We start from the raw sequence: 13,680 nt of genomic DNA, 5'->3' as shown, positions 1-13,680 counted from the left end.
TCTGTTGCATTCTTTAAAATTTGTTGAAACTTTTTTTCAGATAATAGCCTTCACTTTTAATATCTGAAATGCTTTATCAGTATCAGCCCTGGGAAAAGTTTTAATGAGAACTAAAAGGATTTTCCTTAATCCTTTAAAAATGTTTACGGATATCTTTTATTGTTATGTCCAAAGGATAAAACCATGTAAAAGCAGGTTTAGAAAGGATGACAAATGATGGTGAAAATATGTTGGGGTAGAAATTGATATGCGTCGCCAGTTTTTTTGGTTGTTAAATGGGGGCAAAGCTACCGATTTAACATTGGGAAGATCTATGCCCATTTCTGCTCGGGCATTAGTCCCACTGCCATGTGCATGGCTCCCTCGTTGAGGCCTAAACCAGGTATCAGGCCATTTGAATGTGTTAATTAGGGGGTTAACGCACAATAAGGGACCCTTTTACAAAATTTGTTGGCAGCGAGCCAACTTTGGGCCTCGTGTAGAAGTGATACTACCCCACTCACTGTGTAACCTACTTCATAACTCTCTACCAAAACTTACCCGAGGGCTGTTGCTGGCACTGATAGCTTTGCTTGGTTGATGCTTTGGATGCATGACCAGTGGTGATAGCTCACACCAAGTATGTTGATAAAACCCGAAGACTGATTCTCAGAGCCTCATGCTGAAAGCAGGCTTGAGCTCATTTCTAGACCATTTAGTTTCTATTAACATGAATATAAAAAGGTATTAAATAGTTACAACTAAACCCAGATCCATGTTTCTACAAAAAACTCCTGTTGTTTCATTATTGATGGGGTTAGCTATGCTTCTGTGTTAATTTTGAAAATTATGTATTAATGTATTATCTTAACTGCAGAAACAGCATGAGATTTTATATCTATTTCAGAGAAAATACCTTAAATTTATATGTAGATTAAATGGGCAAAAGTAAATTAATATGTCACCAGGATGACATTTTTCCACAAATTGCAATCTGGTGTGATTGAAACATTAATAAAATGGTCACTGAAAAGCATCATAGTGTAATTTATTGCCAAATGGATTAGACAGTATAATAAAAATGTGAAAAATTAAAGGTAACTGAAACAAAAACAACCAAATCTAAATTTCCCTTTTAGATTGCACGACTTTTTAAAATGTTTCTCATTGATGTTCAACGTAGGTCAGATAAAAGTCCAACGTAACTATGAGCGAAGTTAGTTAAGCTAAAGGAGAACACGGTGCTTGAGGAAGCTAGAATAAGCAAACATAGAGCTAGATTTTCGCCTTCAAGGCAGGAAGTGCGAGTCAGGACATTTCCTTTCTTAGCAGACCTGAGGGTAAAATAAATTGCAGAGGGGGAATATTTGTGGCAGGGGGGAAAATTTTTGGGAGGGATAAAATTTGCAGGGGGAGAGAGGCCCTTGCCCAGCATATTTTGTCCCAGGGAGGCAGGGGTGTGATGGAGTCAGGCCTTCCTACCCTGGAGGCAGCTTGGAGGCAACCACAGAAGTGGGTAAGTGCCAAAATGGGCTGGTTAGAAGCCCTGCTTTGGTTCTCTGAGACTTCTTCCCAGCTGTATTAAAGGCTGCTAGGCCTACAAGCCCTCAACTGTCGCACCTCCTAACCCCCAACCACTCCTCATGCCACCTCCATGTCCCTTCCATAGTTCCCCTGCATCTTCCATGCTCACTCACAACTGTATGCACTATAGAACCAATGAGCCAAATAATAACAGTGGCAAGTCTTGAAATGCACTTAAAAAAACACCCATTCAGAAATCTGCTTTTCAAAAAAACTGCTGCTCTTACAACCCTATAAAAGTGTGAATCAGACAGAACCATTATAATATCAATAACAGAAGCTTTACTTCACTTCACACGTCCTGGAGCTCAGCCGAATATTCATAATGAGGCCATCTGTGAACTGTATCAATAGAAACCGATGACCAGACATCTGTTTCTCTAGATTGGCTGAGTTCCAAAACTCACCAATGGATTAACTCAGCAGGGGTCTGTTTCCAAAGGTAGAAGTGGAATGTTTGCTTTGATAGAGATTAGGATTACTACTTGTGTGGTGGATAAACAACAACACAGACTGAGTTGATTTGCGAGCTTTTGTGTTATTATCTACATGTAATTCTTGGTAAAGTTGGATGAAAGCCCAACAAATGACTATTTTAGAAAATATAAATATTCCCATTTTTGAAGATCATTCATAACCAGAAACTTTTATTATCCAAACATAAGGATTTTTATAATTTTCCCCTGTTTTATTTGCAAACACTATATTTCTTCTGCATTCTATTTACATTATTTAATATAATTAACTTTTTAGTTTACCATATTAAAGCCACTCTATCTCTGCATGAATTTTTAAAGTTAAAACTCAGTTGGGTATTTCCTACAAAGTTCAAGTTTTGAAAACATTTAACTGTGTGGTGGATGTACCGAGTACAGCAAAAGAAAATTGTATTAGTAACAGAGTAGTAAAGGGAAGATAGAAGCAGCCTTTATGTGACAATTACTGTGGTGGTTCCAGCTTTATTTTTCTAGCACAATGCGCTCCTATAGTACACAAAATTACTTCCCTGCACAAAACGAAATTGCAACTACCGTATTTAAGCTGCATATTTTATCCTATTAATTAATTCATTGTCAATAAAAATCTTCCACCAGGGAGATCTCCAGTACTTAGGCCTGCTGACAATGGACTGGCTCCAAAAAGACATTTGATCACACCAATTCCAGGTTAGTCTATGAAACATACAGCTGGAGTTTGTTCTTGTATGATCGCACCATTATCACACCATTGCATCATTAATGTTAGCTATAAGATTTTAAAATGGCTTACAGTGTAGGGAGCTACATGCCACAAGTATTGATAGTTCTTGACAGCTCTAGTGCTGTAATATTGTTCTGAGGGTCACACAGATGCCCAGTAGAGGCCCTGCTCTTCATGGCTCCACATGAAACTTTTTTTTTTAAATTACCTGCGTTTTTGGGTGGCAGCTGATTGCTAGCTAGCGTCCACATGCGGAAAATCTTAGCAAAGCATGCTCAACATCTGCTCTGTAAGGACAGCCCAATTTCTCAGATGGTATCTGAAACATGCTTTAGGACCCTTATTAGTGTATGCACGTGTGCTTTAGGCAGCTGCCCCAAACACCTGAAAGTAGTTTGAGACCAATGCAGGGCTTGACTTTTGGCTCCAGTTGGAGCTGGGGTTGGAGATGTACCGGTTCCCCGACTCCATCTCATCCTAAGGCCATTTTTGTGGGTAGCCAACCTATGTAATTAAAGGCCACTTAAGGCCATTTAAAGGCGGTCAACTGGGATTTTCCAGTTGGCCTCCCAGTTTCCACAGGTGGCGGAGGCTAGTTTAACAGATTACAGACGTCCTCTTGGCAGCAGTCCAGAAGGCGGGGGGGGTGTGGCGGGGTGGGGGGGGGGTGCACTGATGGTGGCCAGTGATCCAGGCAGGCTTAGAGGCCCTCAATCCCTGTCTAGCTGCAACTGCAACTACAGGCCACCCTGTAAAGCGGCTTCCCCCTATTGCTCCCTCCCAGCAGTGGTGACCTGGCTGCAAAAAGTATTTTTTAGTTTAAATTTTAAAAAGTTGGAGAGAGGATGCGTCTATTTTGAAGTGCCCTCTCCCTGACTTACCTTACATTGCAGCCTGCAGCTCCTTTGAAGCTGGAAGGCTTCTGATTTCCCCTCCAGCTTCGGAAGCCTACCCACCATCCTTAATTGGAAGGTGAAACTACCTTTGAGTAACTAATTGGCTGCCTCTAGGAAAAATCCCACACACTGTGAGCTTATGGGCCTGGAAAAATGATTGCTCATTCCACTAAGCTCCACCCCACCTAACCCCGATTTTCTGCCTGGAAAATGGATGCAACGATGGCCAATTTCTCCCACTTATTTAAATTTTACAGAGCACTTTTCCTGGTCCTCCTTGGATTTAACGGATGACACTTGTAGTTTTAGAGAGGATGTGTCTAAAATGTTGCCTTTTTTTCCCCCCCTTTATAGATTATAGAGGTGGCTTTCATTTGAAACCGTCTCAGGATTATGAAAAGGAAAGAATGATGATGGAAGAAATTGAAAGGCTGAGGATATCAGGCTCCCCACAGAAAGAAAGTAACACTAAATCATTCACAGCTTTAGAAGATGTGCCAGTGGATTCGTACAACACAGACAGTACTTCATTTAAATCTGCCTCAGGCAGTCCAGTGAGGTCAAACTGGTTGTTGACAGAGTCCTTTAGAACTCCAGAACTGCTATCTGCTGCAAAGCAGGATGTGAATACAGTCCCATCTGAGAAGCCTGGCAATGGCAAAACTGGAATAACCAAATCAAGCCATCAGAAAACTAAAGAAGAGAAAACAGAGAAAATTAAAGATTCGCCATTGTATTCAGTGGTAAACAAATCTAAAAAAACAAGACCTTTATTAGACCAGGTGTTTGGAGAAACTTTGCCTGCGTCGTCTCATAGCAGAGAAAAGGTAAACACAACTATACATGGCCAAAATGGCCTTGAGGAAGAACCAATATATGCTGAGATTGATGAATTCTTGGAAAATGGGCATGCAGAAAGGAAGAGCACCAGTGAAGGAATAACAAGATCAGTGAAAAGCTTAGAAAACAAAATACAAGAGTATGAGCTGGTGACAGTCAACATTTCCAAGATGAAACAATCATTGGGTAAGATTTCATCTTAAGTTGTCCAGAAACTGATAAAATGATTCCTTTGTTTGTTTTCTTCCATGTTCTGTATTTTTTCTTTCTTATTTCCTGTATGCATTGCTCTTCATAAGATTCATGTCACAGGCACTGGTGTGCCAAACTGCCCATTCTTTACGTATGAACCGAGACAAATATTTGACCATGGTATGCATCGGGGTAGAACTTAATCCTGTCACACAAAAAGTGCAACCCTGGGTTATTTTGTTTTGTTCCTTCTGATCCTGGAGGGAACAGGGTGAGGGGGAAGGATGGTGCTAGGGCCAACTGTAATGCACCAACTATTGTCCCAGGGGAAACCAACTCGGACCCAGAATCAAATCCAGGACCTATTTCTGTAGCTTAGTTCCATGCCAGGCTGTGTATATGCCCACTGTTCGGACAACTGAGCTTTTATTTCAGTTACTTTAAGGCTGCTCGTCCAACAGAAGTAAACAGTACAACTTGAACAGCTGTTTACTTCTGCCCTCTGGAAACTGTTATCCCTTTTAACTGGAAGTTAATCTGACCGTGTTCCTGTGTCTGACAAGTGTCTGACTATCTGACGATGAAAATTGTTCTTAGATAATTGCAATCGAAAGGCAAGAATAAACACAATTGCTCTATGGCAGTTTAGTGTGATCAATTGTACATATTCAAATCTATCAAAACTACAAAACTTTGGAGTTATAGGAGTAGAAATTCATCTTGAGTGGTGGCACCAAACGGGTAGCATCAAATCTGTCACCCATTATACGCAGTGGGCTGAATTTTCTGTGTCCCTGACAGACTTGTGGGGGGTCACATAAAATAGGGCAGGCACCCTTCACCACCTTCCTGCCCACTCCTGAGCTCTCCCCCCTAATAAGGGGGTAGGCAGGTGCCGGAACTAGCAGCCGGCCATATTTCACTGACTAATAAGGGTCAATTAGGCTTGTTATCAAGACAATTGGCTTTGACAGTTTGCAGCCCAGGCCATAAAACATTTGGTGTGCATGGCCGAGCGTGAGCAGGAAGCCTGATTTTTGTTCTAACTCAAATGCTTAAAGGATAGGAAGGAAGGAGGGGTCCTTTGCCAATCATGGGGCACAACCCCCTCCCAACTTACGTGAAACCACCCCACCTTCCTACCTGCTCCGTCTCTTAAACCCAACCCCTCCCCCACTGCCCCTTCCCTAACCTACCCAAGCCCTCCCGGCCCAAGACCCTACCTGCTCCCGGGATCCATGGGCCTTGATGATCTTCTTCTGTAGTCCCAGCAGCTGCCACTGACACCTTCCTGGCGCTGCCAGGACTGACGGAATTGCCGGTCAAACTGATTCGCTGGCAGCTGCAGAGGGCAGGACTTCTGCTCCAACGAAGGGCGCAAGCCCACTCAGCCCTCAGTAGTCCACCCCGCAGAACCTTATGGCTGCAGCATAGGTCAGCGTGTTTCCGGGGCAGATGAGGGGGGGTTTATGCTGTCTGCCCACCCTCCCCATCCCTCATTATTCAGCCCAGTGTCTGATATTTAATTCTATTGACTGCAGTACAGAGCTGCATATCAGTTTGATATGAGTGAACTGAGTGAATGCTTAGTTTTCCCACATGAAATGTTCCCTGCTCAATAGGGTAATTGGGCTGGTTTCCTGGCAGTGATGCTATTTTAAGAAAAAAGACCCTCGCTAGAAGACGACCAAAATTCCTCCCTCCCCACACACACACACACACACACACACACACACACACACATCCTCCCCTGCCCCCACCATGTGAGTTTTACCAGCTGTCTGAGGATAGGTTGGAGGTGGGGGAGCTGTAAGATGACAAGGGAAGGTGGGTAGTGGGATGCCTGTCATCTTCCCACCACCAATGCCATCTTGTTTGTGACAGGAAAGGTGACAGGCTGCCCACCTGTCCAAGGGCCTCTTACCGTCCCCGCTGGCATTTTACCACCGGGTGTGGGCGTTGGGGTCCCCTTCTATCCAGGGCCTTTCTGGCCTCGGATGGGACCTCCGTTTGGAATGAATGCCTCCCCGCCCCCAGCAACAGTGTCAACTGCCCTCACCAACTCCCCACGACCCCTGATTGTGAGGGCGCCATCCATGGCCTCTCCTTCCAGGTGCAGTCTCAGCAATGACCACCACTCCCTCTGGTGCTGCAGAGAATGCTGAGCTGCCAGCTTTCCCATTGGCAGTCAGTTCCTGGGAATCAGCAGCCATCCTTGCAATGGAAGGCTGCCCAATGACAGCCAATCAAATATGACCCCGGGTCCCACAGAATGCCAAATGTGGTTACCTCCCACCATCCACCCCCTCCCCTCCAACACCACTTTCAGGTCTATCGGTGGGATTCCTGCCTCAATCGCAAAATGCAACTCGTTAACTCTTGTTTCTCCCCCCGCCAGTGCTGAGAGGTTGTTCCCCTTTGTGGGAAAGTCTAGGACCAGAGGTCATAATCTTAGAGTAACGAGGTGCCCATTTAAAACAGAGATGAGGAGGAATTTCTTCTCTCAGAGGATAGTCAGTCTGTGGAATTCTTTACCACAGAGGGCTGTAGAGGCTGAGTTGTTAAGTATATTCAAGGCTGCGATAGACAAATTTTTAAACAGTAAGGGAATTAAGAGTTCTGGGGAAAAGGCAAGAAAGTGCAGTTGAGGATTATCAGATCAGCCATGATCTCATTGAATGGTGGAGCAGACTCGATGGGCTGAATGGCCCACTTCTGCTCCTACGTCTTAATGCTGCAAGAGCTATGGAGAATTTCCAGCATTTTCTGCTTTTATTTATTATTGTGAATTCAAATGTGAAGCTGAATTTAATAATTTTAGTAATCTGTGAGATGTGACTAGAGGAAGAAGACTCTGGGTGGGACTTTCTAGCCTCGCCAGGATCTCCCGGTCCTGCCGAAAGTCAATGGACTTTTGTCTGGGCCGCCGAATCTCCCGGGATGAGTCCTGTCACGACGGGGCCGGAAAATCCTGGCCCAAGAAACAGTTGGGTTGCCTTAAAAACCGTAAAAAATCTAACTGGTTCAGGAAAGGGAACCTGACAATCTGGTCTGGTCTGCATGTGACTCTAGTCCGACACTGTATGTAGTTGACCTCGGTGCAACTAATGACCGGCAGTAAATGTAGACACACTCCGAAAGCAAAGGATAAAATGCTAAAATGTTTTACTCTTCCATCATTCAAGAAGGCGCAACTAAAGGGAATTAATAACTTATTGAAAAAAAGAACATTAGCAGATAGAAATTAAAAGAAGACATGCAAGTGCTGAAAGACTGAAACAAGAACAAAAGCTGTAAATACGCAGCAAGTCTGGTGGTATCTCAAAACTGAATGGTAAGCATACAAACATTTTAGTGGAATGTAGAGAAAAGGAGAAGAGGAAAAAACAGCAAAGAACAATATGTTACTCCACTGCCAGGGAGAAAAACCTGGTACACAAAGGCTAGAGGTTGTTAGTATGAATGATTCCAGGATGAGAATGACACTTTTCCCTGGGTAGGCCTCACACCACTATAGCTGTTTGCATGTCCTTTTGTATTTTTAACATCTTTCATTAACTCGTTACATCTTTTGTGGTACCAAAAAATATCTCCCCTTCCTTTTAACCAGTAACGTTCACTCTGATTTAAATTATCTGTTTTTTAATGTTTCTCCTGCTATTTTTCTCTTCTGATTCCTCTAAAATCCTGGTTTACTGTTTCAGTTCTTGGAGTTCTGCTTGGAACATTAGCGACTAGGTTAGACAAGATGGCTCATGCTTAAAAGTAATGGTGGTCCAAATAGCACTTTTGTGCTTTAGCATCCTATGATTCCTACAAATACAACAATTTTTAACGTTGATTTTAATGACTACGTTTTTATCAATAGTTGCATTGTAAGACTAAAACAGTTGGACTCTTTTGACTTTTAATTACAGGAATCAGTATTTCGGGTGGTATTGAATCTAAGGTCCAACCTGTTGTGAAAATAGAGAAGATTTTCCCAGGAGGGGCTGCGTCAGTCAATGAAACACTTAAGGTAATGCAATCGCTGAACAGTTCTGCTCCCCTGCACAGAGATGAACTAAACCTGTAAGTCTACTGGACTGTTCTTTGAAAGATTGATGATACTTGTCTACAATTGCAGTGAAGATAGATTACTAAAAGGCTTATAGAATGTATAGTCCCATAGTAGAAATGCATATTGCATCTGTTCATTCATTCATTGGTGCTTTAAAGGATGAATAACTCAGTTTCAGATATTAGCAGTGATGGTACATCCAGTTTGACTTGAAAAACATTTTACAATTCTTCTATTTTAAACCTTTTCTGATTTGGATTGTTGTATGTTCTCTGCTATCCATCCCCCACCAAAGGCAAGACAAAATGGCAAATTTTAAATGTTTATAGTAGAACCCAATCAAAATAAAAACTGAGAGCGATGTAAATTGGACTGCCGATTTGCTGTCACCCATTTTACACTATCACACAAAGTCACAACCTGGTCTCAGTAATATTAAACAAAACAGGACTGTTTTGTTTGAACATAATTAAGTTTTGGCTTGATACTGCCGGCACATATGATTATTGACTAATTTTTAATTGGTAGTGATGTGAACTGAGACAACCGAGTAAAATTATTTCCCCTCTCTTAACCCTGATGTTAGTGAGCTAACACTGAAAGAGCAGACTAAGATAACGAAGGACAGAGAGTGAAATTATTAACTTGCTTTCTGAACATTCCAACTTTTACAGTGATGAGGAGGGCTATAAGCAGATTAACATGATAAAATGTTATCAGGCATCTGGAGCAAGATCCATGAGATTCTCATTTTTCTCAGTAATCTTGCTAGTTCTTCCGGTTATCTGATTATGCTAAAAAAAAACATGCAGCATAATTAGTTGTTTCTAATTGTTATAGTCTCAGGCTGAAAGCAGGTCTTTTCTGATCATGCCAATTACTTTGTGTCTAGAACCCCATCCCCTGGCTGTACTCTTGACCTGATTTCCCAAGGCTGTTTTCAGTGGCAGGTATCATTCAGACAATGATTTTAGTTTTGTTTCTTTGGGATTTTAGTTGATGGTCAGTTTTGTTTTCTTGGCTGCACCATTTATTTCAACTCTCTCTCTTATATTTGCATTGGCGTAAGGACCTGAAAGCCATTGATTCTACTTTTCCACAGAGTTTAAATTAGTATTGATATTAATTAAAAAAAACTCAGAACACTACTAAGCTGCCACTTAACAGTAAATATTATAGAAGTTTGAAAATATAAAACATAGTAATAAGGAAACACTGAAAGGCACCATAATTGTTCAGGTGTCTATTTCTTTTATAATATTCAGGATTACAGCAGAATTTCAGTTATTTACCATAATGGAAGAGGGCCCACCTTGAAGATAATGTGAATTGGAAGATTATCAAGAATGTCCAAAGTATATTTCTGATTGCTCTGAATTTTGAAAGTTCTACCTCTCACCAACAGCCCACCTCATTCCACTCCGTCATCTGTGATGTTCCTGTCAGGGATATTGGCTGGTGGTCCAACGCTTGACCCAGCAGCTGATTCACTGATTCATCGATCCACCATCCAGCTGTCCACATGCCTCCAGCTGTCAGACCTCCTACAGACCCGAGAAAGCCGGTCAAAAAGCCCCCTGGCTGCCAGCTTCTGACTCCCCAATGGGGAGTCCACATGTGCTCACCTCCACCAATTCCATCAGCAGTTTTTGCAATGCTGATCTCCACAGAGCTGAGAAAAGGGAGCATTTATGGATAGCTCTCTCAGGTTCATGGCACGTCTGGCATCTGTGATTAAAGGAGGTTCACAGGCACAGTGTAAGCTGCCAAAGCAGTTGACTAACCATCGGTTGCAGTGTCAAATGGTTCTACTAGCAGAAGGACTTGTTGCAAAGCATTTAATCTGATTATTTTGAGAGGAACAACATTCCTGGCAGCATAACTCCTGCTGCTCAGACTTTTGAATACTCATTCCCAGGCCTATAGGTTTTAGGAGAACAGATTAATTACTGCATCATATTAGTGACAACAGATAAGTGTTAAAGAAATATTGGCACTACACTAAATATTTCAAACAAATTAATAAATATGTACCATTGTTTCCTGTTAACCTATGAATATAAAATGGAAATTCATTGGAAGCAGCACTATGCAGATTTACCCAGCTTTCCTGGGAGCAGGCATTACCACGGGCTGCTACCTGCTTGGTGCTCATCACTGATATGGGCATATGCAGCTGCTTCCCTTGCCTATGCCCAAATATATGAAAACAAAGATATGTTAGCGTGACACAACCCAACCAGATGATGTGACACCAGGATACCAAAATTGGGCAACTCAGACACTGGCAATGCCTGCGGTTTGGTTGAGTACAGTTTGTACTCTGCTTATTACGAACAGCCAAAGGAATATGTCGTTTGATTCAATCAGCCAACGTTAGGACGTTATGGCCTATGTACCTGGCATTGTACTGACACTGAAATTCAAACACCATGTTGCTCAGTTGTGTGGTAGGCAGAACATCTTTTTGGACTGACAGCAGCATCCTGTTAGTGGAAAATACCACTTGCATTGCTGCTACATATTAGCAGCATGAAACGGCTTTATTACCTGCTGTTCAAATTTGTGAGATACTTTGCCTTTCCAGACCAACATGAGATAAACTGGGACAAAAACAGAATTACCTGGAAAAATTCAGGTCTGGCAGCATCAGCGGAGAAGAAAAGAGTTGACGTTTCGAGTCTTCATGACCCTTCGACAGAACTAAGTAGAAATAGGAAAGTGGTGAAATATAAGCTGGTTTAAGGTGCACCTTAAACCAGCTTATATTTCACCCCTTTCCTATTTCTACTTAGTTCTGTTGAAGGGTCATGAGGACTCGAAACGTCAACTCTTTTCTTCTCCGCCGATGCTGCCAGACCTGCTGAGTTTTTCCAGGTAATTCTGTTTTTGTTATGGATTTCCAGCATCCGCAGTTTTTTGTTTTTATGTATGAGGTAGACTGGGCACTTTTTCAGTCCGAAAGTGATGGCCTTTGGCCCATTTGTGAGTTTGCGCGATACACAGTGAGCAATGATCTGATCAGGATAGCTATTGTCTCGCAAGATAGCTTTGTTGCACTCTATTTCTGCATCAAGCCTTCAAGGTGAGCAAATGGCTTGTGCCCTATTTACAAGATTACTGATGAGGTCAATCTTATAGCATTTGGAGCTATACGAATCCTAATACATATATTGACGGGTGAAGGTAGGCTTACAGTGGATAGTAATGGAGAACCTATTGGCAGATTTCTCAACCAGCACATCGAGAAAAGACTGCTCCATCTCAAAAGTGAATTTGAGCATGGGATGGAGCGCATTCAGGCATGAAAGGAAGTCTGCAGATTCAAAGATTGTGAATGTATCATCTATGTATCGGAAATGTGCACGGGGTAGGAGATTAGGGTTTATACCATCAAAAATGCATTTCTCGTGGCAAAACGTTAGCAAGCACTGGACCTGGGGGGGGGGATCCCATAGCTACTGCATCTATCCGGGCATACATGGATTACAGGAATTAGGAGAGCAAAGAGAGAGTATGTAAAAATATTTTCAAGTAAAATCAAGCAAAATGCAACATTTTTTTATAAACTCATAAAGCATAAGAGAATAAGTAAAGAAATAGTAGGGCCTATTAGGGACAATAAGGATAACCTGTGTTGGAAGACATTGGTTTGGTTTTTAATGAATAATTTACATCTGTTTTCACAAAGAGAGGGATGTTACTGACGTTGCAATCAGGGAGGATGTGAAATATTAGATAAAATTAACATAGTGAGAGAGACAGTATTAAAGGTTTAACATTGTTGAAAGTGGATAAATCCCCCGGCCCAGACGAAATGTATCCTAAGCTGTAAAGAAAAGCAAGAAAAGAAATAGCAGAGGCTGTAACCATCACTTCTAACCCTACCTGGCTGCAGGTGTGGTGCCAGAGGACTGGAAGACAGCTAACGCTGGGCTATTGTTTAAAAAGGGAGAAATTAATAGAGCAAGTAATTATAGGCCAGTCAGCCTAACCTCAGTGGTGGGAAAATTAATAGAAAAAAATCCAAATGTCAGGATAAATCTTCATTTAGAAAGACCGGGATTAATCAATGACAGCCAGCACAGATTTTTTTAAGGGGAGGTTGCATCTGAATAACAGAATTGAGTTTTCTGAGGGGTCAACAAGGAGGGTGGATGAGCACTTGATATAATCTCGATGGATTTTAACAAGGATTTTGGTAAGATCTCACATGGCATACTGGTCACAAAAGTAAAAGCCCATGGGATCCAAGGCAAAGTAACAAGTTGGATCCAAAATTGGCTCAGAGGCAGGAAGCACAGGGCGATGGTCAATGGTGGTTTTTATGACTGAAAGGCAGTTCCCATTGCGGTTCTGCGGGGCTCAGTACTGGGCCCCTTGCTTTTTGTGATATATCAATGATTTATATTTGAATGTAGGAGGTATGATTAAGGAGTTTGCAGTTGATACAAAAATTGGCCAAGTGGTTGATAATGATGAAGGAAGCTGTAGACTGCAGAAAGCTATCAATGGACTTGTTAGGTAGGCTGAACAATGACAAATGGAATTCAGTCTGGAGAGTGTAAAGTCATACATTTGGGGGGGATACGCAATAAATGGAACCATACTGACAAACGTAGAAGAACATACAGACCTTGGAGTGCATGTCCACAGATTCCTGAAGGTGACTGGACAGGTAGATAAGTTGGTCAAGAAGGCAAAGGGAAAGCTTACTTACTTTTATTAGCCAGAACATAAGAGCTGGGAGGTTTTGTTGGAACTGGATTAAACACTAGTTGGAACACAGCTGGAGTATTATGAGCAGTTCTGGTCACCACATTATAGCAAAGGTTTGATTGTACTGGAGAGGGTACAGAGGAGATTTATGATGATATTGCCTAGACAGAAAAGATTGGACAAGCTAGAGTTGTTTTCTCTGGAACAAAG

General features: G+C 42.1%; 1 protein-coding gene across 4 annotated transcripts in view; it reads left to right on the top strand.

The window, feature by feature from the left end:
* Positions 1-13,680, top strand: part of pdzd7a (PDZ domain containing 7a) — a 106,261-nt gene that overhangs the window by 69,216 nt on the left and 23,365 nt on the right. For 3 of the 4 annotated variants that reach the window (XM_041209585.1, XM_041209586.1, XM_041209588.1), the window contains exons 13-15: positions 2,658-2,729; positions 4,014-4,685; positions 8,609-8,709. In XM_041209585.1, the coding sequence (XP_041065519.1) occupies positions 2,658-2,729; positions 4,014-4,685; positions 8,609-8,709 (845 nt within the window). Of the gene's footprint in view, positions 1-2,657; positions 2,730-4,013; positions 4,686-8,608; positions 8,763-13,680 lie in introns of all 4 variants that reach the window. The other variant, XM_041209587.1, reaches the window with a different exon arrangement.

This window comes from Carcharodon carcharias, chromosome 17, assembly GCF_017639515.1.
Source record: "Carcharodon carcharias isolate sCarCar2 chromosome 17, sCarCar2.pri, whole genome shotgun sequence".
NCBI classification, from domain to species: Eukaryota; Metazoa; Chordata; class Chondrichthyes; order Lamniformes; family Lamnidae; genus Carcharodon; species Carcharodon carcharias.
Note: the sequence above shows the minus strand (reverse complement) of the source record. Positions and strands in the feature narration are given on the sequence as shown.